Source organism: Xenopus laevis, chromosome 1S (genome assembly GCF_017654675.1).
Source record: "Xenopus laevis strain J_2021 chromosome 1S, Xenopus_laevis_v10.1, whole genome shotgun sequence".
Classification (NCBI taxonomy): Eukaryota; Metazoa; Chordata; class Amphibia; order Anura; family Pipidae; genus Xenopus; species Xenopus laevis.
The window spans coordinates 88,751,825-88,778,530 of record NC_054372.1 but is presented as its reverse complement, the minus strand read 5'-3'; the positions used below and the strand labels follow the sequence as shown (position 1 = coordinate 88,778,530).

The 26,706-nt window shown below is 36.1% G+C and overlaps 1 protein-coding gene across 1 annotated transcript in view; it reads left to right on the top strand.

Annotated features, from left to right (window-relative positions):
* The window catches only part of LOC108704663 (one cut domain family member 2), a 45,371-nt gene extending 19,426 nt beyond the window's left edge, over positions 1–25,945 (top strand). The window contains exon 2 of the mRNA XM_018241326.2: positions 25,334–25,945. Within this exon, the coding sequence (XP_018096815.2) occupies positions 25,334–25,626 (293 nt within the window). The 3' untranslated portion in view covers positions 25,627–25,945. The remainder of the gene's footprint in view (positions 1–25,333) is intronic.
* The last annotated feature ends 761 nt before the right edge of the window (positions 25,946–26,706 follow it).

Sequence of the window (26,706 nt, the reverse complement as noted above, 5' to 3'; positions counted from 1 at the left end):
AGTAAATTACATTATTTATTATCCCCATTGCATAAACATTTCTATGATTTCCGTTTAGGTTCAAGGAAGCTACACATATTTGTTGGATATGTATAGCGTTACTTTTTTTTTATAACTTGTTTTTATTATAGGATAATAGATTATAATCACATAGAGCATTTGTACATAGTTCCATAAAGCAAAGAATATAGTGATTATGACATTCATATCAAAACTTTTCAACAAACTTTTTAAACAGTCAGCTCAGTTATGGCAAGTAGCATGAGGGGGCGGGTCTTATGAGTATAGCGTTACTTTTAAAATATTTAACTGATGGCAAAGCAGTTATTTCAGATTCAAAAATTATGCATCTTATGTCAATACACAACACACTTTTATGGTTATGTAAATTAAGACACTATATTTGCTCAGGAGCAGTAACCTATAGCAACCAATCAGCAGGTAGCATTTACTGTTTAAAAGCCAACATCATATTATCATAATACATCATAATATCAAGGTACTGTATGATAGACAGGTGATGGTTATCATTGTATTGAATTGATTCCTATGAATAACTTTAAAATGGCAATACACCAAAAGAATACTTTTTGGATTTAGCGTATTTACACTTATATTTGTAAAAATTGCAAAATTTAGAAACAAAAAAATGATGTGGGCAGTTGCCCAGGCAGATATACTTCAAAGGTTCAAGTTTAGTTTGGCTGAACACATTAGGATTTGGTTAAAGTGTTTAATAAATAAATGTATTAAAACATTTATTAGATTATGTAATTATGTCAATTATGTCAATTATGTAAATACAATACTGTATTAAACCTATTTAGATTTAACATAGTATGATATAAGCTTAAACACCCAATGTTTGTTATTGCTTATTATTTGAATTTGTATAGTAGTAAAAAATAATTATATACAGTATATATGTATGTATATATCTTATTCCACAGATTTAACATAAAGCAGCTAGGCCATTGTTCATGCAGAAAAATCAATAAGAAAACACTGCTGTAGCATTTTTCTATGAAAAAATATTGTAAAAATGTGATACCAAAATCATACAGGGTTTATTCAGTGCTTCGTCATAACATTAAAGTACAAATTTTGGGCAACTCTTCTGGATTCACCTGGATATCAGAAGCCTAAAACATAGACTATAAGCTCTATGTAATTAGACTCCTTGTGCCTAATTAATTCTGTTTATAACATTGCCACAGCAGTATAAAACATATAAGGTATTTAATTACCTATCTACACAAGGGAAGCTTAAAAAAATGTATATGTGTCTGTGTTTATGCATGGGTGAATACATTTGTTTCATATTTTGCAGTGCAAACAATGTACACCGTTTTTTAACTCCTGTTTTGTACTGCTTGACAGGACAGTGACTGTAAACTGTTATGCCTGAGGCTATTCTATAGACATAAACCAAATTATTTTTCTGCTTTGGCCCAGTGCTTATCTTGTTCACACCCACTAAAAGCTATGTGCAAGGTTTGTCAAGTAAGGGTGAGTGGAAAGTGTTTGCCAAGATTGGATATGTTGATTTCTGATTTATTTTCTGCTGTTTGTGTTATATACAGCCAGCTGCTCAGAGACCTGATCTATAGCTGGTTTGAACTGAATCTGTATTGATTTCTGCCAAAGCAATGCAGAGAGAGGAGTCCACCCCCTCTCTGTCCTCACTCACAAACCAGCATGGCCCCAGCCTCAACTGTGATCAAGCAAACTCAACTCCCCAACCACCTCTTGAAAAATGTTATTACACAGCAGCTAAGGATGTGCAGTACATCAAAATAAGGGTGATGGGGAGGAGGCAAGCGGGATGATTGATAGACCTATCCAGTTGACTCATTAAAGACCTACAGAATTCTCTTGCACTTGTTTTATATAAGTTTGATAGGTTTAGAGACTCTGTTGTGAATCTGTTGATATGCTTGGGGCAATAGTCTGCTATGATAGTAGATGCAGCACTTTTTTTTTCAAAGGGCGTGGAATGGCACCATTTAACAATAAGCTTCCATTAATGTGCTTGCTCTTATATGCACTCCCTCATTCTGGTGCTGTGCATTGCATTGCCTGTTGTGTCTACTTTCATGCAGAAAACTCAAGGTACAGTGCACTCTGCCACAATAGGAGTTTTGTACTTTACCCCTGATCTGAACAGATGGTAAATATAATTCCATAGTTCGAGCAGAATGCAAAGAATGCTGCCTGTTCTGGAACAGCCTCATTAATGCCAGTGCAACTTGCTCCAAATTTATTAAATAAGCAGAACTTTTAATCATATGAAACAATGTTCCACTGTGGGTAAAAACATGACAAATTGGGATTTTCTTTTTTATTGCACTTAGCACAAAATTACAAATGCACCCTCTTATAAATATATTGTTCAAACTGGAGAGAGAAAGAAGAGAAAGGAGAAGAGGGGGGAAGTAAGGGGGGGAAGAGTATATTGATCTGAGTACACTTACAGTATCTTGTAATGTTTTCAGGAAAACAGAGGAGTGAGCACTGAGCAGTCCTCCTTAAGGGAGACAAACTAATTCTATATAAACTGTAGTACTATGTATACAGTATACCACAATGAGTACACAAAATGGGCCTACAACCAAATGATGACTGTTTTAGCTGCAATACTGAACAAGGCAAACTTCTGCATAGTGTCTAATTCTGCATTGCTCACTTTTAGTATATCTCCCTTCTGGGAGTCAAAATGTGGAAAATAGTGCCCACTTACTTTATTTTCCATTTTATATGAATAGGAATCAACCCAGCAAATTTGCCAACATCTGGAGCTTCATGTCTGAAAACTACACAGTGATCAAGAATTAACATGTGGATAATAATATTGCAGGATAACTAAAGCTTAACTAAAGAAGTAGCTAGAAATGTTGTAAATTATGTTTTATGCTTCTATACCAGCCCAAAGGAACCACAGCCCTTTAGTAGGGAAGATCTGCGCCTCCAAAGATGCCCCAGTAGCTCCCCATCTTCTTTTCTGCTGATTCACTGCACATACTCTGTGCTGCTCTCACCTATTGAACTGAGGGACCGACTCAAAATATACAGTACACATCATTTTGGGGCAAATTTATCAAAGTGTGAGATTAAAACTCGCCACAGAAAATCTCATTCACTTTCTATTCATTCCTATGGGATTTTTAAAAGCATATTTATCAAATGGTGAACTCCATTAATAAATACGATTCTAAAAATCCCATAGGAATGAATAGAAATTGAGTTTTTCTGTGATGAGTTCTAATGTCATACTTTAAAACTCTGCCCCATATTAAGGAGCCCATTTACTTAGCTCGAGTGAAGGAATAGAATAAAAAAAACTTTGAATTTTGAATGTTTTTTTTGGCTACTTCGACCATCGAATTGGCTACTTCGACCTTCGACTATGACTTTGAATCAAACGATTTGAACTAAAAATCGTTCGACTATTCGACCATTCGATAGTCGAAGTACTGTCTCTTTAAAAAAAACTTCGACCCCCTACTTCACCACCTAAAACCTACCGAAGTCAATGTTAGCCTATGGGGAAGGTCCCCATAGGCTTTATAATGTTTTTTAGGTCGAAGAAAAATCGTTCGATCAATGGATTAAAATCCTTTGAACAATTTGCGGTAAATCCTTTGACTTCGATATTCGAAGTTGAAGGATTTACATTCGGCAGTCGAATATCGAGGGTTAATTAACCCTCAATATTCGACCCTATGTAAATCTGCCCCTAAATGTCACAATATAGGGCTGATTAGTAATTAATACAGATAATTACTAAATGGAAGAACAGAAACCAGTGCATCTAGCATCAGAATTTAATAATCAGCCTTGTAGCTCAGCTTATATTACAGGCCAACCTCATTTTCTGCTTGATAATTTGTGACGACCCCTCAACAACTGCTCCACTGAGTCCACTGAGCATGTGAGTGTCACAGACAGATAGTGACCCCCTGTGACAAATTTGAAGTCCTGGCTTATTGCTGCTATTGAGAAGCTGAAACTTTAGGCTGGTGCAATAAGTTCAAAATATAAATATGGCATTTTAGTCATATTGATTTTTAGGGTTAAGTTCTCCTTTAAACATCTGTCCTGGCCTAAATCACCCTTGACTCCTGCTTATTATAATGGGAAGCACTTCTGCATGCAGTACCTGAACTCCAGCTTGATCAGTGAATTTGTATGTTCTTCCTGTGTCTGTGTGGTTTTCCTCCCATTCTCTAACACATACAGTAGACACAGGTTAATTGGCCCCTGATAAAATTAACCGTTAAGGGTAAAAGGGACCTTTGATAGTAAACTCCACAGGGCAGTGACTAATGTGAATGACGAATAATCTCTGTACAGTGCTGTGGAATAATATAAATAACTCACTATATACTGTAAATAGACAAAATGAATGAAACATTGTTTTTGCATAAACTAGGGACAGGTCTTTGATTGAATACCACAGTCAGTAAAAACTACAGTCTTCCACTGGGAATCAAATTCGATAAGTTTCTCTTGTGGTATGAACATTCCATTTATATGCTGTTTCATGGAATAACAAAGTGTAACAGTAAAAGCAATATCTGTAGATGCACCGGAGGCAGATGAAAATCACTAGAACACGTGGCTTTTGGTTACTTTCTTGTAACAATAAAATAAAGAATGCTAGATTTGAACTATATTTGCTTGAACAATATTTATTTTTATACTATTCTTTCTCAGTAATTGTCGGCAGTTATATGAAGCAGACATGGTGGGGCCTTATTTATCAAAATCCCTTCCAATTTCTGACACTATAAATAAAAAAGTCAGACCACACTAGAATCTAGATATGACCTTATTTATTATTAAAAAAGCACAATTTCATCGGATCAGGGACAAACACGAAAAAAAAACTAGCAAAAATCTGAATCTTAAGATTTTTTTCAGAGTTTTTCCAGAATCGCTCAATCTTTTGGGTCCTTTTTCCTGAAAAGCCGAAATTATTTGAATTTTTGCCTGAAAAAAAAGTCAGAAATAGTTGAATTTTTGGGCTAATTCCAGTGCAAACCACAGAAACTTCCATAAAGGATAGGGGCCTCTCCCATTGACTTATATACAACCTTGGCAGATTTTCCTCTGGGTATAATAAATCTCGAAAAATGCAAGCTTTTTTTCCATTAAAAATTCTGATTTTTATACATCCTCTTAATTTCAAACAGCAGACATATTAGCCAATATCAAGAAATGTTTATTTTTATGTAACCCTAATGTAAAATCTCCATACAGACTTTCAAGTGCACATATATTAACCACCTTCCTCAACACATAATGACATATAAGAACTTAACCATACAAATGGTTTAAAATACTACATGGTATAACATTAAAAACTAAACATTATTAATTTATAAACAGCAATGTTTTTAAAAAAATAAATATTGGGTCCGATTCAGTTCAGTGAGAAAAAACTATCTTATGGTTTATCGTGTGAAAACTCATGCATTCAATTCAAGGAGAAAAACTTTTCTCCAAATCTAATTCTGGTTTTTACCATAGACATCAATAGAGTTTTCAGGTGATAACCTGGAGATAATTTTTTCTGAATTTAATTGCGTCCATGAGTTTTCACATGATAGACCTTTTTCTCACTGAACTGAATCTTGACCATTGTTACATATTTTATTTTTTACCAGTTTAGGATTAAATCTATTTTTTTCCTTAAAATGGGTCACTATATTTAGCAACTGTTTTGAATACATTAGCTGAAGTAACTGTGCTTTGATAGATAAAATGCATCAACAGTTGTTTAAAATCTGCCTATATCTTGTATTATATCTTGTATGTTTTATACACAAAGAAAGGGCAGTTTCACACTGAAAGTAAAAAAAGTAAAAGACGCCAACATTTTTTGGGATTTAGTACTATGCACTCCATTGCACTTCGTCTGGTCTGAGCTGAGCATCTATCTATCTATCTATCTATCTATCTATCTATCTATCTATCTATCTATCTATCTATCTATCATCTATCTATCCCTACCCAAACAAGGTATGTGAATGGATTTCCTAGGCCCCTCAGCAATCAGTTTTTTTGGGTTACAGGGTTCTATGAACCATCTGGTGATAATAGGTACCCACAAAATATTACAGTTAGGGTAACCATAAACAATATTATTAGCCAGGTTTCAAATTCTGAACCTGACATGTATTTTCTCCAGCTAAGAAGGCTATATACAGCAAAGTGACTTTATATGAAAATATTTGTAGAGAAAAAAATTCTCTCTCACTCAAATAAAGCCTGAAAATTATTTTCACAATAAGAAAGACAATCTTTTCCCACTCCAAAATTGCAATAATAGCCTCTGTCAACATTGATTACTATGTTGTACGTTGAACGATGTGTATTAAACCCAGTCAGCTCGTATATACATCTATTTTTGCATGATGTGTTAACAGGAAAATGTATTAGTACATATTTTAATGTAAATAGACATATTATGGATTTTCTCAGTGTTTTCCGGTAAGATTTCCTGCAATATTTATTGACCATATTATTTTTCAGTTCTGGTATGTATGTGACTTTCTTTTAGGTGGTTATTTAGTAAACTTCAATTTTTTCTGGTCAGAGTTTTAAAGGGAAAACACAATTTTATTGTAGGAAAAAAACTTGAATTTTACGTGATTTATTAAACCCCGAAGGTGTTTAAAGTCCGACAAAAAAAGTACTCCAACTCAGACCTGCAGACTTCATGTAGAAGTCAATGGCAGATATCCCGTTTACAATTGCAATATATCATGATCTGTGCTGGGCTTCGTACAATAATACCATTACTTTGTGGTTTTCGGTTGATTATAGGAAAAGATCTGTGTTTTCAGGCATCAAATCGGAAAAAAGTGTGCGTTTCAGATCTTTTCATGATTATTTAGAGTCTTTTCCCACACCAGATTTTTTTGAGTAAATGTATTGATAAATACGTTAAAGATAAGCATGGGAGTTGTTGTTTTAACATAATAGTGAGCCATTTTTGTATTATAGTAAATAACCCCCGTCGTGTCTCTTGCAGGTTGCAGTATTTACATCTTAGTGAAGAAGGTGTTATCTGAACAATAACAGTTTTAGTAGCACTCAGAGGTACTACAAAAAATAACTGACTGCATAGGTGGGAGGTCATGAATCAACAAATAACCTCTGGCTCTAGTTGTAAAACGCAAGAAAACACCAACAAAACAATAAATGTATAGCTTCATTGAGTGGGAGGTCATGACTCAGTCACCTCTGGTCCCCTTTTTGTTAGAGAAAAGCACTTTAATTTATATGTTAGTGAACAGGAAACAGTTTGACAACCTCATCTTAAAAATAGATATTATTCGCCCCATTTTGTGCAATCACATTGCTTAATTTTTTTGCAACAGAGAATATATATATATATATATATATATTTTATTCATGAGCTAGAAAGGGTACACATATGTGCAACTGCTCTGGTAAAAGGAAAGAAAGGTGAAGTCTCTCTAATTTGCCACTACTTCCTGAATCAACTTTTTACTGAAAATTTATTTCAGTAACTTTTTCCTTTCCTTTTCATTTTTTTTTTTGTAAATAATTGAGACCTTCCATTTCCTTTATCAACTTTGAAAGTCAAGAACATAATTGTCTACATCATACTAAAAGATAATTCAAAAGTAAACTACCCCTTTAAACCATTGCGGGACCTATGCTCCGAGCAGGCAGCTGCCCCCCAAGTTCAGTGTAGTCAAATACTCTGTTTAAAGTAGCACATACATACAAAAAGGGAACACAATACATGCTGTAAAGCTGATCAATCAAGGAAAACAAAGTATTGTTTATATAGCACCATTAGTGATGGGCGAATTTGGGGCGTTTCTCTTCGCCGAAAAACTTGCGAATTTCCCACGAAATCCGGAAAATGGCGTACAATTCACGAAAAGACGGCGCCCTTTATTTGACGCCGGAAGCAAATCACGGGAATTCTCCGCAAATTCGCGCCTGGCGAATAAATTCACCCATCACCATTTTCTACTGCAACAATTTACAGAGTAGGGATACAAATATATGACAAAACATATACACACATTTTACAAGGATAGCTGTACAGTTACAATTGCATATTGGTAGTAGTTCAAGGGGGGGGCTGCATGCGAGAGTTTACAATTTTGAATTGAATTGTCATGATTTTTATTATACAGTATATTACAATGTATACATTGCAATCAATTCATTCTACCATCCATTTAAAATGTTATTCTCAAACCAATGAATGACATTTTTTTAATTAATCAGTTAATATCAGTTTATTATGCAAGACCCTGTGCTTTTAGAAACAGCACAGCATAAAGCATGTCCTTTTAGACAGCTGTTACCGTGTTATCTGATCATGGTTCTGTTGAAAGGCTGCTGGGGGAAAGCTGGGGTTTGACATCACTCCAACTAGCAGTACAGCAGTAAAGAGAGACAGAGCAATTTTGTTACGGGATTCATCTCGGGGATTGCTATTAACTGATGTTTTTAAAAAGGAAAAATAAAATGAGGGGGTCCTGCTCATTAGGAATTACAGAGAAGAAAATGAGATAAAAAGTGCTAAAAGAGTGTATTGTTCAATAGATTAACCAATATATTTATAGATGTAATTAAAACAGTAAACATATTGCCTTTTTTGGTGCTGTATATAGGAAATAATGTACCCCCTATTGTAAAATAAGGATCTTATAAGTCACCAAAGAGTTTCATGGCCACCAGATTGAAGGCTTTGGTGATTTATAGGATCCTTATACTTTAATGTGGTGAGCTATTTTTTTTTATAATACACAAGTTTCAATGTGTCATCTGGCAAAAATCATATAACTGAGCACCATTTATAATTATTTACAAAAAATGCATTGCTCTTGTCCAATAATGAGCTGTTAGTCATCTAAGATGATAAGCTTAGACCACATACCATGAAATAGTATTCTCAGCTTGTCTTTTACTAACTCATATTGTAATTTGGGTAGAAACCACAGACAATATGGATAAGTCACTTACCCCTCTATGGATACTCCACTGATTAATTGACCGTGGTGCATAGTATAACTGGCCTTTGTTCAACAAAAAATTGTGGTTTTTTGCACCTATATTTACTCATGCCATCATACCTTGTTAGGTTGCTGCATTAAACATACAGTATTCTTTTTTAGTTGTGCCATTGTATGATCAATGTGACAGCTCCTGACTTGTGAGGGTTGCTTTGTTAATATTATACAATAATAAGATGAAGCAGTAATTCAATTCTACTTTGTCATCAATGTAGCTTTAGGGTCGGGGCACATGGGCAGATTCGGGGAGATTAGTCAACAGGTGACAAATCTCCTCTTCTTCACGGCGACTAATCTCCCCGATCTGCCTTCCTCCGGCTAAGAAGAAAATCGCCTGGGGGCAGGCACTCGCGGTGCTTTGTTTTCCAAAGTCGCCCGAAGTTTTCTTGTGAGGCAACTTCGGGCGACTTCGGAAAACCAAGCACCGCGAGTGCCATCCCGCTGAAATTGCAAATCAGCGACTGCTTCATAAAAAGCGAAATAACTTTAAAACCACAAATAATAAAATTAAAACCAATTGCACATTGTCTCAGAATTTCACTTTCTACATCATACTAAAAGTTAATTTAAAGGTGAACAACCCCTTTAAGCAAATAATTCATTTTGATTTCTTTTTTTCTGTGTAATAATAAAACAGTACCTGGTACTTGATCCCACCTAAGATGCACAAATCCATATTGGTGGCAAAACATTCTTATTGGGTTTATTTAATGTTTAAATAATTTTTCCTGAAAAACCTCAAGGTCCCAAGCATTCTGGATAACAGGTACCATAACTGTACTTACCTCTCTTACTCAAAAAAGTTAACAACAAATGCAACTTGACACTTTACCAGACAGAAACTGGGCAGCAAAATTACTTGTCAATCACAAGCAATGCCGTTTTACCATCTTTACCCCAGCGGTTTCACAAGTCATACAAAGAGTCATGTACTAACTAGACGGAGTATCACCTGCCTCAATAAGCTTCTTGGTACATTTGTAAGTGGGTGATAATGATTCTATTAAAATTTACACCTCAGCCAACCTTTGCCTAAAAAAATTAGATGGAATTTTAAGTGGTAAAATGTTTGAAAGATTACTCAGCAACTCCAGTTGTTTTATGTCATTACCTGAATGAAAACATCCACACACATGTTGAAATAATTTTTATCATTGGTAAGCAAATTAATTATTAGATACTTAAAACACAACATTTTTGAAGGCATGCAATAGGGATTTTTTTAATATATGGAGCTACTCAACATACCTCGCCCAATTTTGCCATGCCAAGGAAAATGGCTTATTTTTAGGCAGCGTACACAAGATTTTCATTCTGTAGTGTGCTGGTTTGGAAATCTCCTATGGAAGGTTACAAAGTGTACGGCAGGCTTTTTATCTGTAGAAACCAGTACCATTTTAAACTGTGCTTCTACAGCACATATTTTATGAACATCAGTGTCTTTCGGTAACTACATTCAAGATGCTCTCAGGAGAACTGTGCATTTTTAGAGCAATTCCCAGTATAAATAAATGGCTCCTAAAAGGTTTTGTTACGTTATGTTCACTTTTCACAGATAAGCTCTGGTACTTTGATGGACCTGGAAGGGAAGCCCTTATTTTATAACGTTGATGGACCTGGAAGGGAAGCCCTTATTTTATAACGTTTTGCCCTGAAACACTGGAACTGTGTCTGCTGGTTATTTGAGTGGAAAATAAAGGAGGCTGTAAGATGAATACTAGAACAGAAATAAAGAAAACCTCTCTCCACCTCCATAACAGCTTCCTCCTAGTGTGAGCGGCTGACTCCCCATATCTCATTATCTCTGGCCAAGTCTTAACAACCCCAAGACACGTAATTATCAGACCAGTGTGCCAGTAATATCAAACATGTAGTTAACGCTTCTCCAGGGGGTATCAATAAAATTGACAGGCCTAGGCAATATTGATTCTCCTTGCTTCTCTTGTCCCCTCCCTCCTTCTGCCAGAGATTCAACCAAGGCACTTCTGCAGAGAAATTTCACATTTTCAGACAAACATTATATGAATATTCTGTTCACTGTTCCATAAAGGAGAAAGACACCTGGTTACGAATATGTGATTGATAAGCATCCCTCCCATTGCTTTCTCTCTTTGCATTCTCCTCTAAAAAACCTGCATCTTTATGAGAGACTTTCATATCATATCATATTATGCAATAACCGTGCTATATAACCAAAACTGTACTAAATAAAATCCTTTAAATGCAGCATGTCACAAATTAGTCAGTTCCCCTTTACAAATTACCAGTTGCAATTTGGCAGATATAATAACTGATTGGAGGCTGGAAGTGGAAAAAAATTCTTTAACATTAGGCATAGAGGGAATGTTGGCATTAATAATCACTTGTTAATGCAGAGGCGATTTCTATTTCATGAGAGAGGTCGCTCTGTGTATTTACCTTGTACTGTAATTAGTACAAATGTTTGCATCCTAGAGCCTTCGGTATGACCAGCCTCTAAGATGTTAATTCCCCAGCACATTTATAAATCAGATTAATAAATCTCTAATCTGAATTTTGGGATTCCCCTGATCAGTCTTAGGTCTGGGTGTAAAGATAACACTGCGATTAGCTGCCATGTGGGAAAAATTTGCAGATATCAGTAAAGTGCAGATTGGTTTGCATTAATAAAAATGTAATATATTTATTGATTTTTTTTGCAAACCTTTCACCATGGTAACAAGTTCACAGCAGAAAAAAATCCAAGTGTTCTCTCTGAGCGGCTGACAGGAAAGCTAGTCCTGCAATGTTAAGGGTTATAATGCAAATGCCAAGCATTGTTTTCTGAGTAATGCTACATAAGGTAAAGCATACCTCAGTAACGTTAAAAGATGCATTCTACTGAAACGCAGTTGTGTGCTGCCTTTTGTCAGTTTGGTGCAGTGGTGCAGTTAAATGCCCACTGGCTTCACTGTAAAATTTGGGTCTGGACCCTCCTTTTCCACCAGTATCACCACCCCAACAATGCCAAGTCTTTTGTCTACCTATATCATAAGCTCCATCCATGTATCATTAACTTTTGGCCCTTTTTGGCTTTACCAAACCTGTAATGTAAAAGTTTGATTATTTTCTTCCCCGGGACCCTTTGTGGTTGTACCACGCTGCAGTTACATATTACAATTATTATTGCTGAATATTTCACACATTTATAAAATGCATAAAAATGCAGAGATTTAGAAAAATATGTACTAACTTTAAACTAAATGTGTGCGGGTTCACCATTTTTTAAATAAATAGATTGAATACAGACCTGCAAAGGCTACCAGAATATTTAAGCAGCCATACATGTGACACTTTCAGCCTTCTAGAGTTTCAGTAAACTAATAACTCTCATTTTTAATGCGTAGCCTACAGTCTCAGCTGTTTGTAAATAATAAAATAGTATTGATCCATGATTTAATTAATAGTGTTTTGCTCTGGGTTTCTACAGCAAACTTGGCACACTGTACAGAAATACTGGTTGGTTGTCTCACAGATCTTTAAAGCTTTCTTCCTTGAAATTGATGTTTCCAGATGTTTAGGGGTTAAACTGGATCTCTACTGAAGTTCCTACTATTTATGTTACTGGTCATAGTTTATTTCTGCAGCCCTCCAATGAATAAACAGCTCAATCCACGTTGCACTAAGCAGTGTCATTGATAATAGCCTATACTCTGTAAATGTTCCAGGTAGCCAAAAAAAACACCTGTAAAAGAATTTCAGTGTCATCCTTATCATTTTCATGTTATGCTCCATGCTGTTCTCCAGGTAGTGGGTCAGAGATTCCACTTTAGCACATGTCTGAAGGGCCACATCACAATAAAATGATGTCATACAAAGAAACCGCTGGAAAGCAAAGGAAAATGTGGTAAAGAAAATGAAAGTAGATAGACTCCTCATTTTTAAGACTGAATTCCTTTTTCTCTGTTATAAAAAAGTACATTGTACTTGATCCAAACTAAGATATTATTAACCCTTATTGAAAACCAGCGTATTGAGTTTATTTAATGATTTTCTAGTAGACTTAAGATATGAAGATCTGAATTGCAGAAAGATCTTTTATCCAGAGAACTCCAGGTCCAGAGAATTCTGGATAACAGGTGAAATACCTTGGGAGTTAAAAGGGAAAGAGATACAAATTAAATAGATATCTTACAAAAAACACATTTAGAGCATGCTGTAAGTAAACTTACAGTATGATTTGAGAAAAATTTGTGCCATTAATGTTTATTTATAAAGACTTTAAATCCCACTTGCATTCCATTGCCTTTATGTTTTCGTGGCTTTATTCTGAGAAAGGTTGGGAAGAGAATCCAGTTTCAGATTTCCTTTTCTTTGAAATGCCTACCCGTGGGTTAAGGGAATTTGAATTAAAAACATCAGAAGATTATATATCCTGCAATATTTGCTGTGATTTTAGTTATGTTACTATCATCAATAGCTGGCAGTCAAAGTTAGGAAGGCTTTAACTTGGCATCAGACCATCAAGATATAATATTTTTAATTGTGCCTGCAAATGTGCTGCATCTAATGGAACAAGTATGTAATGTACTATGGCATTGGGCATATTTTAAAAATGGAATGAATTACATGTTTACAAAGCTGTGGTGTGAAATAGTCTGCAAATTCCTCCCTCTGCTGTTCACCCTGTATATTGTGTTTACAGGCGTCCCACTGATTTTTAGTGTAATGTGCTTGGGAACAAATTTACATTGCCTTTCACTGCATCTTATGTTCTTCGGGTTTCAGACTCCACTGTTCACTCTTACTGTAAATGTGTAGTAGTGCCAATGTCCTCAGCTAATAATGTACTTGTATTGCCAGTACCCATTGCCAATATAATGGATTTCAGCTCCAAAACCTATTTACTGTATAATGTGCTTGGAGGGCCAGTTCCCACTGTTTCTCAAAATATAATTCACTTTCTGTGTTCACTTCTTCTCAGTTTCTAGATTTCTTAGGCCAAAGTCCACAGTTCACTGTTTTCACTGTTCACCAACTGCTGCCATCATATAATATAGTTAAGCCATTTTGCTCTATAATGTGCTGGGGTCACATTATAATTATGTGACGGGGATGCTATTTCATTACTCATTGCGCTCACTGTATAATATGGAAGTTATTACCTGTTGCTCTGACTGTATAATGTGCTGGCAATTCACTTATTCCTTGAATACTATAGGTTGGGTATTCCATTCGCTATTCCTATCACTGGGTAATAACACGGGGATGGATGTACCTACTTTATGACTATATTATGTGCAGGGATTATACTACCATTATCCTTGCTCTTAGTATATAATGTGTCAAATTGCCAGTAGACACCTTTTTGCCAGATCAGGAACTGATGGTGTTTTATAATTGAAGAAAGCATTTCTTGCAAAGTGTATCTGCAGATACAGAATAAAGAAACAATGATACATTTTTAATTAAAAGCACAAAAAGCTAAACTGCAAAGTGGTCATGGGTTTAAAAAATGTACATGATATTTGGTAGTGGTTGTGACCATGAATTTGTCAGGGCACTCTGCTCTGACACTTCTTTTATTTGACACACACTCTCAAGCACATTAGTATGCATTTGGCAATGAATATATACGGTATCCAAAGTTAAACACACTGGGTTATTTTCTGATTTTTTTAATCATACCCCTGTTGTGCTACTCTGTGCTCTTGTACCAATAAGCCATGCTAAATGTAAACTTCTGATAAAGGATTTGCTAAGCCCTCAGATAGGTACTATATTTTGGCAACATGCTTTGCAATACATTTAATTGAATCAGCAGCCAATGTAAACTGTTAATGTACAAGGGAAATGTTAAAGGCTATGTATAAACAAATGGTTTTTAGATGCTGATAACTGCCAGTTGGGCAATGCATTTGCACTGCTGTCATAATGAGACAGGCACCCATTCTAATAGCTGTGCAGACATCAGGTATTTATTTTGAACATATTGATTCTGTTACTGACAAATGGCCAGTAGTAGTACTTGCACATTCTCTCAAATTTAGTTTTTATCTATAATGCTTTAGAAACACATCTCAACTTCTCCTGTTCGGTACAGGTATGGAATCTGTTGTACAGAAACCTTCGAATATGGGGCTTTGCCGATAAGAGGTATTTCCATAATTTGAATCACCATAGCTTAGTCTACTAAAAATATTTAAACATCAAAAACATAACAGGATTATTTTGCCACCAATATGGAGCTATGCAATTTAGCTACTAACAAATACAAGCTACTTTGTAAGAGAGTAAAAGGGAAATTTATCTAAAATAAATAGATATGATTTGTTTAAATTTGTTATTTATTAAAGTTCGAATGCTTAAAACTCAAAAAAATTGAATTTTTTTACTATGAAATCTGAATTTTTAGTGGACAAAAAAACCCTCGGGTTGTCTGAATCTGAAAATACTCCATCTTCAACCTGTCAAGGTCAATGGCAGTGGTCCTATTTGCAATTTGAAGATATTATTGTCTGCGCTGGTTTACATTTTGGGCTTTTCCGATGCTTTTACTAAAAATTCAGACTTTTCTGGCGTCAAAAAATTGCGGTTTTCATGCGACAATCCAAAAAATTTAAGGGCTTACCTCAACATGGTGAGGCCTGCCATCTCCTGCATCTACTTGTACACATATAAATAGGGAGGCTTGTGTGATGGCAAAATAGAGAGCGTTTGGAAAAGTGGGTTCAGTGTTTTGTCCTCTTAGGTTACTCACCCAATATTCAAAATGAAGGTATTTGTATGTGGGTATTTTATATATGTTTTTATTTGTATAGTCCTACTTGTGTATGCAGCACTGTACATTACAGTAATTGAACTCATCAATAAAATTACAAAAAAATTAAATAATATATATAAATAAAGGTCCTTGCCCGCAAGAGATTACCTTTATGTCCTTTTGTCTGCAATTTGGTATGCCAGTATATCACATTCCACAAGATGCTACAGAAAATCAGAAACCTTGAAAAGGGGCTTAACTATTATACTGAACCCAATGGAAATTCTCACTCCTCCCTACATCAATTGCCAAGCAAGGCCTTTCCTTTGTGAAAATATTTCTACTAATCATGCAGAAACAATGGGCAGGTATTGATTTCATTCAAAAGCACATTGTGGAGTACTGGGATAATAGGGTATATAGATGACTTTATTTAGTGATATATTTAGATATACTGTTGAGTAAACGCGTATTGTTTAAAGTGAGTTGGACTAATGGCATGATATAAATTTTTCAAGTGGGTTATGGTTAGCTGTATTAAACTGACATCACACTACACTTATCTAAAGCCCTACTTATATAAAGGCCAAAACTGGATGAGGATTATTATTGCCCATTGCAGCTATTCTTGGAAATTAAGCAGTATGATAATGATGTAAGAAAGAAAAATGTAAAAAACATCGGCTTTAGGACCTTACCCTTTAATTAAGTTCCTTAAACTTACTGTGGACCTGGCAGTATCTTCAGGGCTCCCACAGTGACTAGTGCCCACTGCATGCAAGTGCTGTTTTGAATGCAATCTCCAGAAGTGACACAACCTTTTCTCTGAAAGTGCTAGACACAACTTGCAAAATTTAAGTCAAAAGGCAAACTCAATTTTGGCTACACAATAATAGGAAACATTTTCAGTAAAAATATAGTGATCTACAACAAACTTTGCAATTTACACACTGCACTTGCATTTGTATATGACCCCCTTGTACTCTTATTGACAGAGGCCTGGGCTACTTGCCTGGGATGCAGTGAATTTGAATTCCCTGTCACCTTGTGTCAGAACCCACTGAATGGTATACACTGCCATCATGGCTCTGTCCACACCATGTGGAAATAGGAGTGCCCATTTAGTATTTGAAGGATAGTTTTGATTCACCTTTGTTTCACCACCAATGTGCATGTCTCATGTCAATTTGTCTTCCATCATTTTCTGTTTTGCTTCTGAAATGGTTTGTTTAGTGTATTATCATCTATCATTCAAGGTTGGGGGGATTAGAATGTTGGTTCAGTTCTGTTGTACTGTTTTGTGAAGTCTTGAGCAAATACAAACAGTACATCTTTTTAATTTTAGATGTAAGTTGTGCAAAACCTTGTGTGTGCATGTGCTCGTGTATAGATAAATACACACACATATGCAGTACATATATAAAGCAACATGGTGCATTTATTGTGAATTTATTCAGTAAACCTTATGGGTGCTACACAGGTTTATTTATAGTTTTGTGCATTATTTTTTCCCAAATGAATATAAACTGCTCTTTCAAGAACTGTATTATTGATTTTTCTCAATAAGGTTGACTGGAAATCTTGCATATAGAGCAAGGCATACATGAAAGGGATGAGTGGAGAACACTGTATTAAATCTCAGGGTTGTCTGCACACAATGAGTTATGTCATAGACCAAAAGCAGTCCATAGCAGGAAATTTGAGAACTTCTGTATACGAACCAGTTGAGTAGGACAGAAAAATCTATTGTCACACATATGGCTGAGTGGGTGCAAGAGCCTGTCGATAAAATAGATCTTTAGGAAGACGCCAAAGTTGCATTGCAGGCAAATTCTTTGCCATCATTTGAAAATCATTCTCTAGAGATATAAAGTCCTTGCTGTAGTCAATGAATTGTGGGGAAGGAAAGAAAAACACAAAAATAAATTGTTGATTTGGAGGCTCATTTTCCTAATAAAATACCCAAGTTGCAATATCAATATATGTATTAGTGTAGTGCATATTTATTTTATAACAATATAGTGAATAAAGTACCCGCTATTGTAAAAAAAGACTGAATGGATTTTAAAGGTCATGGAACCCCAAGGTCACCTCTAATACCCTTATATGTTACAACAGGGGGTACTTTATTTATAATAATACAACGGGGCAGATTTACTAAGCTCGAGTGAAGGATTCGAATGAAAAAAAATTTGAATTTCGATGTATTTTTTTGGGTACTTCGACCATCGAATGGGTCAAATTCGATCAAATCGATTGATTCGAACGATTCAAAGTAAAAATCGTTCGACTATTCGAACATTCGATAGTCGAAGTACTGTCTCTTTAAAAAATACTTTGCCACTTTAAACCTACCGAGGTTCAATGTTAGCCTATGGGGACCTTCCCCAGCACTTTTATAACATTTTTTTGATCAAATAAAAATCCTTCGATTGGTCGCTTAAAATTGTTGGAATCGTTCAATTTGAAGGATTTTATCGTTCGATCGAAGCATTTGCGCGAAATCCTTCGAATTTGATATTCGGATTCGAAGGATTTAACTTCGAGGGTTTTTTCGAAATTCGACCCTTGATAAATGTGCCCCAACATGTGCAAAATGTAAGGGGGCTCTATAACACTTGCGTCTGGTCAGATATTAAGTACATACTGTGCTCACATACACAGTCTTCTTGTGCCTGCAATATCTAGGGGCGTGTAAAATCCATTGCCCAGATGCATAAGATATTGTGCATTGGTAGATAGTGTGCCAGTTCACTGAATCAACTGATATTCCTAGTACACGCATATGAGTTGTGAATGGTGGACTTCAATGCAAAATTAAGTATTGTACATTAGTATTTATACAGTAGCTAAAACCTGGGCAAGGGCATGTACACTACCCATGGCTCTTTGTGGAGAATATTTGAACAGGTCCGTACTCTCGTAGTAAACTTTGTTCAAAAGTCTTTCACTGTGTTATACTGAATATTATATTACTTACACTGATTATATCATATTCAGGACAACAAAGATTTGATTCAGTGGAGACACTCCTGTGGGAATAGACACAGCACAGCTGCCTGGATCTATTACTTAGAAGCTAAAAACCTGGACGCCATACGAATTGCATTAATTCTATTCTGGTGTGTGTATATAGAGAGCATGGTTAATTCCCTAGCATATATACATTCCCTACCATAAAAAAATACGAGCTCCTTATCAATCTTGCTAGTTCAGATTTTGTGCAAATGGATGAAATTTGGGTTTCTAGCTGATGTTTGAGTACATGGTTCCTGTGGCTCACTACTTCTTTTATTTCTTGGCATGCAGGTTGGAACTCAGTAGGGGGGGGGGGTCTGGACAAGGAGGCTGTGGCCCACTCAGAATTTTCACCTCCCTTCCGGAAGTGTAGGCAGTCATAGAGCAGGGCGGCATGGGAAAAATTTTGGGTGGTAGCAAAACCTACAGTACCTTCAGCCAACCTGCCAAAAATGCCCTCCTGCAATGCTTTTCTCTTAGTATTTGTTACTCATCCACCTTTTATTTCCACCTGCTACATTAATGTATTAAGAATGTTTTAGTGGGGAGAACAGAAGATTTTGCAGACTTTCTTGCAAAAATTGTAGGTAGCATCCTCGGGGTCTAAAGCAGGGCTCCACAATGTTTTTTACCCTTGAGCCACATTCAAATGTAAAAAGAGTTGGGGAACAACACATGAGCAACATCCAAGGGGTTGGTGAGCAAAGTAAGCTTTTTGTAGGTGATGGAAGGAATGATATAGTGGCAGTCTGATAGCCTCTGACAGCCGTTGATTTATTCTTTGGAGTGGGGGAGCATACACATTTGCAGACTTCCATTTTTTCAATCAACATTTCCAGTTTTCTTCTGTGTGAGGAAGATGTAAGTGTATGCAAAATAAATTGTTTGTCCAGTTGCATATGGAAACATTTGCTTAAATATGCAAGAGTTTTTTATTTTACCAGGCACATTTAATATAATTTTCCTACCTTTCTGAAATATCAACCTGACTTGCTGCACTGAAATAGGGCTTTATGAAGAATCCAGCCATGTGTACTGGAAGAAATAAATACAAAATCAATATATTAAAAGGCAAATAAATGAGGGTCTGTACAGAATCCTTGGAAGGAAAACACCTCTTTGTGTATATGCCCTTATGAATAAGCTGGAACGGTTAAACGACCCACTTAAGGACAGCAGATAATCTTTGTCAGAATTGTTGTCACGCCTTTTGTATTTTTCAGCAAATAACTTGCATTTAACTAAAATGTGTTGAAAATTGCAGGTTATATTACAGACAAATGGTGGAGGATAATTGCAAAGGTTTAATAAATAGAAGAAAAGGAGGGCTTGTGAATATAAGAATGACATCAAGAAGCAGTAAGGGACAGTATACAAAGGCATCAGGTCATTTTAAAATGCTCCATAGATTTCTCTATGGGTGGTACAATTTGTCTTTGGGAGTTACAGGACCATTTACCTCCCTATTACCTTGAAGGAGCTCTTCATTTTCATGAATCGGTGACTTCTATTTTCAAGAACTCTTAAATAAGTACACAACTGTGTAATAGGCCATGGAAACAAAACAAAATCCCTTTGTCACAGAGGATGCTGGCTCTGTTGCTCATTTAACACACTTTAATGTTATTAGCTATTGTCAACACAAAACAGTTTTTACTAGTTTATATTCATTTAGTTTACCAGCAACCAAATAATTGTTTCAAAGGGTTTTCTAAGGACATGGTAACTTGGATATGTTAAACAAGCTGACAATAGAGCATTCTTTGTGCAGATAACTTGTAGATAGTCTGAACATATTATACACTCTGGAAAGATCTTAGCCCCCAAGAAGTACCATTGGTTGTGATCTTAAAACATTGCCCTACTTGTGCTGAATCAGCCCTCCTTACATATCTAAACGGAAAATATATCCTGGTTTTTGTTTTTGTTTTTTTTACATTACCTCATTTACTTGGTGCATAATCATTACCCTATGATAGGAATAATATTTGGTCATTGTTTTGCTCTTTAAACTTTGGCTCTTATGCATGTGTCTTTTTTATGTGTTTAAAAACACATGCTGAGAGCAAAAAATAAATGTATATACATATTTTTTAAATGCACAGTACATTTGTGTGTGTTCCAAAAGAAATCTTCTTTCTTTTGTTCTTTGAATGGGCACAGTGCTGTATTTAGCTATGGTGCCACCCTAGACACCAGACCTAATTGCGCCCCATTTGTGGAAGTGATGTCACACATACTACTGTACAAACAAGTGACTTCATCCCCCACAAACCTCACACTAGCTCACACACACCCGGACCCAGCTCTGCCGCTAGATTGATGCAGGTAGTCATTTCTGGTGGCTGCTGGAGATGTTTTTTAATGTCTAAAAATAAAAATTTGCAATTATATAAGCATTCATCTCGTTAATGCTGCCACCCTAGGCACATGACCTCGGCTACCAATATATAAATATAGCCCTGAACATGTGTCACAAAAGAATGCAGTATGTTGTAGCAATGAAACACAAATACAATAAAAGGCAACTTTGAATGCTCATCCAGTTTAGGTGCTCTCAGACCGGATCTTATACACACAAAAAAAAAAAAGTGTGTAAAAGCCGTTTAGGGTAAATATATATTTTTCTGACATGAAGTCAGTCAGTTTGGGGTTATGTAGAGAAGGTATGTAAACACTATATAAACCATCAAAAATAAACATATATATCTATTTTTTACACAGACATACCTGATTCCACATATTGAAACAAACCATTATAGTCTGACTGTGTTCACAGGGACCAGTTCTCCACCCAACTTAGGCTCATGTTGTAATGTAACTCCTCACTCACCTTGTTTCTTTGTGAACTTATGGATTCTGGGTCTTGAAGCTTCTCTGCTTTCTAGAGAATCTGTGCACCACCCACAAGAGGAGGTACTGCATGTACCAAGGTTTGCCTAACTTCCTCTGCACAGAACTGGGTGAAAGATAATTGACTCACTATTTCCATGTTAATGGTTCTATATTATTTTGGGAAATGTTGTAATAGGTCGCTGCTGGTCTAATCACCTCTTGCAACCAGTCAGCAGAAAGCTTTTACTGAATACCTGTTGAAAAGCATTTATCTTATTGGTTGGTATTGATTACTGTACCTGGAAAAACTTTATGCCTTTTATAACCTATGGGGGTATGTATTTGCTTACATTTCTACCTTCATTCTATTCTGTGGTTCAATATAAACATTTGCTTTAACTCGGCTTGTTATATGTTATGTTATAAAAGAATGATTTTTTTCTTGGCCACTTTCTTCCCATTAATTGAGTTTGTGATCAAAAGTAAATCTTTAAGGGGGGGGGGATTCTTTGCCTCCTCATTTTTTAGAACACTGGTTTTAATAAAGCTAGTTACAACCCTATTTTGACACCACATGTATTATAGGATATACAGGTATATCATTAATATCTTATTATACACAGGTCCTGATTCCCCTTTACTAAATGAAAGGGTCCACCTAGCGGGATCCTGGGATGCACCTATGGGTGTCCCCACTAGGCACAATAAACACACAGTTCCAGTAAAACAGATACACATTTATATAAGAATAAAGAACATAGAAGAAAGGCAAATTGCATTTAAAATACAAATCTTAATAATGCCCCTGCTGTGGGGATCCTGTGTGGTAAAGTCCCAATCCTGCACAGTCTTTACCAGCCACACTGCCAAGTCACACTTCAGAGTCACAGTCCCTTTTCCTCAAGAACTCTTAAACTTTCTCCAGGTAGCGCCACCTACCCAAATACCTCTCCAAATGGACAGATGTAGTTGCTCCCATGTAGCAGGCTTATGGACAATGCCTGTCCTCACACAGGGTACACATGCTGGAGCCTTTCGATACTTTCCTTCAGGCTAACTCACCGTGGCTCACACAGAGTTGCAACCGGCATCCACAGCATCTCAACATCCTCAAGCCGGGCTCCCAAGTTATCCAAGCTGAACACACAAAGCTTGCTTTAATATTCAGGGCACAGCTCCCAGCACTATCCAAAATGTGAGCACAACAAAGCCCCCTGTCCTGGCATCTATCCACAGACAGTTCCTGCCACAGTCTCTTCAGTGACTCTGAGCTCAAACCCTCCAATACCCATACCCCAAGTACTCCACTGACCTCTTAAACTCATCAGGCCCTAACATCTTTGCTACAGATCATACAGTTGTATAGACTTCTTGCCCTGCAGCTTCCCACCACCTGCCTGTGCATCATCATTCAGACATGTTAGTGAGCTTCAGGTAGGTGTAAGTCACTTCACTCACTCATTTTTTGCAGTTTGAACCTTGTCCTATTTTGTCCCAACTGATGTTGTAAAGGCTGGGGGCCTGGGCCAACTTCAGCAGAAGATTGCCAGGTCATGGGTAGGTGTGGTTTGAGCTCCTCCTTCCACTCTCCCTGCAACTTTACACTACTGGCTTCCACCTCCAAGCAGCCTCTTTTTATAGATGTGTATCTGCCTCAACTCCATGACATCAGAGGTGGGCAGGTCTATCAGGCACGGGTCTATAAATAGAGCTACTGTGCCGGTATTGGGTAGGGTTTGGATTGGAATTGCTTGAGTTAGGGTTTGGTGCAGATCGATTTTTTTGTCAGCCCAAACATCACTAGATTGCAAGTTACCAAAATGGAGACTTGAATTGTAGCTCCCAAGCATACATAGTAGTAGCTTCATAAACAAATACACAACATATGCATAACCAATGCAGGAAAACAGCAAATTACATTTAAAATAAATGCATACAAAATGTTTTTATTTTATTGTCCTACAGGCCCTTTAAAGACAATTTCAATTAAGGCTGTTCTTTTGCAAGAAGTATATACATGTGAAAGTTTCACATTCAGCTGTAAGTATATGTGGCTGAAGTTTTGATTGATTTTTCTTTGTAGGCAGCAGCATTAAGACGGATCGAGGGAGAACTAGGTTGTGCATTGTCAGCAAAAAGCAGAAACAATGACTGATCATCAAAGGAACCTTTTGCCTGTGTGTGTTCACTTGCTTTCATTTTGCTTTCAAAAAGCGCAATGTTTCTGGTATCTCACATCTCTTACTATTAAACATTACTAGTTTATGCAAAGCAGCAGAGGGAAAAGCATAGTAAGTGCAGTCAAAATAGTTTTTTTGTAATCTTCATATTCAGTTAGTGCATGATAAAACTGGATAAGAATTTGGATATAATGTGCTTTAACCTGCATCTAAAATAGAGGTAGCGGATTGCCAAATGCCCAGGAACCACACACAATGATTTTAGGGGCCTATTTTATAGAATTATTCACTACATTCAGTTCCCGTGTGATGGTCCTCTCATTCAGCTAGAGCAAAGAGGGAGTTAATGGGTGCTGGGTCTGTAATTTGTGAGCTGGCTGATAATCATGGACTGATAGGGTCACACATAAGCCTATCTTGCTTCCCAAGTGGCAATACAGAAATATAGATGTACAAAATTGACGTCATAACCCAACCAGTTGCTGAGTGTATGCCCAGTTTAAGTAATTTAGAATAGTCTAGTTTTATTATAAGCACATTTGTATTTATAAAATTATTAATTATTTTAACCACTTTGGTTAAAAACCAATGTTATTTAATAGGTTTAAATAATAAAAATTTGCTTTTTTTATCCAAGGCATCCAAAATGCACAGGACAGCAAATAGTAATAGTTCTGTATGCCTGTCACAAGTAACTTGCCTCAGTTCTTCCATTATCTGCATGCAATGGTACAGATACAGGTATAGGATACAGGTATAGGATCTATTATCCAGAATGCTTGGGACCTGGGGTTTCTGGATAAGGGATCTTTCTTTAATGTGGATCTCCATAGCCTAATTTGCTAAAATCATTTAAACATATAATAAACACAGTAGGATTGTTGTGCCAAAAACATGGATTTGTGCAGCCTAAGTAACATGAAGTACAAGGTCTGATTACAGCTTAAAATTTACTCTATGGAAAATGGCCTTCCCATAGTTCTGAATAACAGGTCTACAGATAAGAGATTCTATGCCTGTTCAGTCAATGGTGTCAGACTTTTGAGACTCAGACAGGAACATTAAGAATCCCAGTCAGAACGCTGAACTTTTTTTCTTCAGAATAATTGTTTTCCACACTGCTTTTTAAATATTACATGAGGTTTTCAGTTAGACCCTTTTCAAGCTGAAAGATGTAACAGGAAAAACTAAAACAGCATTCGCTTAATGATGTAAAATACATTAGGAATTCACTACAACTATTAAAATTTAATACAATTTGATTTTTATATACATGAATAACTGGGGCTTCTTTATTAACATTGGGCAGATTTGATTTTAGTATTCCACATGGCATAGAATGATCATGGCAATTTACTCAGTAATTGGGGTGCCGCACTAGAGCATTTCTGTTCAACGTTCACAAATAAGCACCACAGCCTTCAAAAAAAATTTGTGGATTGTGCTTTATAATGGCATCAGTTTCACTTTTAAATCTAACAAAACTTCTTATTTATCTCTCATTGCTTTAGCTTGTAAACGCAAAGAACAAGAACAGCAAAAGGACCGCAACCTTCAGCCCAAAAAACAAAGGCTGGTCTTCACGGACCTTCAGAGACGGACCTTGATTGCCATTTTCAAAGAAAACAAGCGTCCATCCAAAGAAATGCAGATTACCATCTCTCAGCAGCTAGGCCTGGAGCTTAACACAGTCAGTAATTTCTTCATGAATGCACGTCGACGATGCATGAACCGGTGGCTAGAAGAGCCAGGGTCAAATCCTGGAATACCTTCTGCATCCACAAGCACTTTCTCCAAAGCATGAGTTGTCATCTTTTTCCAGGAAATCCCCAGTTGCATCAGACAAAACCAAACAAAACCATAAATAATTCCTGCTGCAGGAGACAAATTGTGGGCACTACATATTTGCTCCCTATAAAATAAGGTTGAAGGCATTTTAAAATGAAATAAATCAATACAACATATGAATTATGATGGCAAAAATGTGCTGGACTCAAAATATGCAATTTTTAAAATCGAAAATGAATTCATGATTTTCATTAACAAAGGTAGCTGTTATGACTTCCATATACCTAATTATTGTAAAAAAAAAAAAAAGAAATCAGGCCACATCTGTAAAAGGAGGCACATTTAACTTGCTGCTCTTTCAGAATTCCAAATATGTTTTTCAGCGAAGAGAGGCAAAGTATGTCATCTATGATCTACAAAGAAATTGAACAAAAAATAATGAGAGGACATCTAAAACTAAAGATTCTACAAGCACATTTTAACCGGATAAGTAAAGCTTCCCTTTTGTTCACTTTTAAGTTCATTTTTATTGAGAAAGTGGCTATACTGATATAATTTTGATCCATAATACTACAAACCACCTCAGAAAGCATCACAACCCAGATCTACAACAGAGGAATTTCTTTAAATACAATTTCCTTTTCAAATGATTTGACAAAAAATACAATATCATGTACATTTTGGAGAAAAGACTTTGTGCAAGTTTGAAAAGGAAACAACTAGTTGATTTTATTCCCATAGGATGGTCAGTTTTTAGTGCCAATAACAACTGCCTTAATGCTGTCTATAGGAGATGGTACTATACCAAAGATAAATTAAACTTTCCAAGGTGTCTCATAAGTGTGACATTTAAAAAAGACTTCATACTCTTTTGAACCTCATTAATACTGAAGAGCTCTTTAGGATCCTTTGTTCTTGAAGAAGACAACATTTCAACATACCTGCCCCATTTTAGTTGTAGGAGGCAGAGAATTAAAATCTGTATAAAATGGGAAGGTGATGGTGATCAAGAGGTTAATGAACTTTATCAAAATGATGCGGGTAAATATATATATATGTAACTGTACCATCACTTGTGTGTTTGAAAAAAAATGGC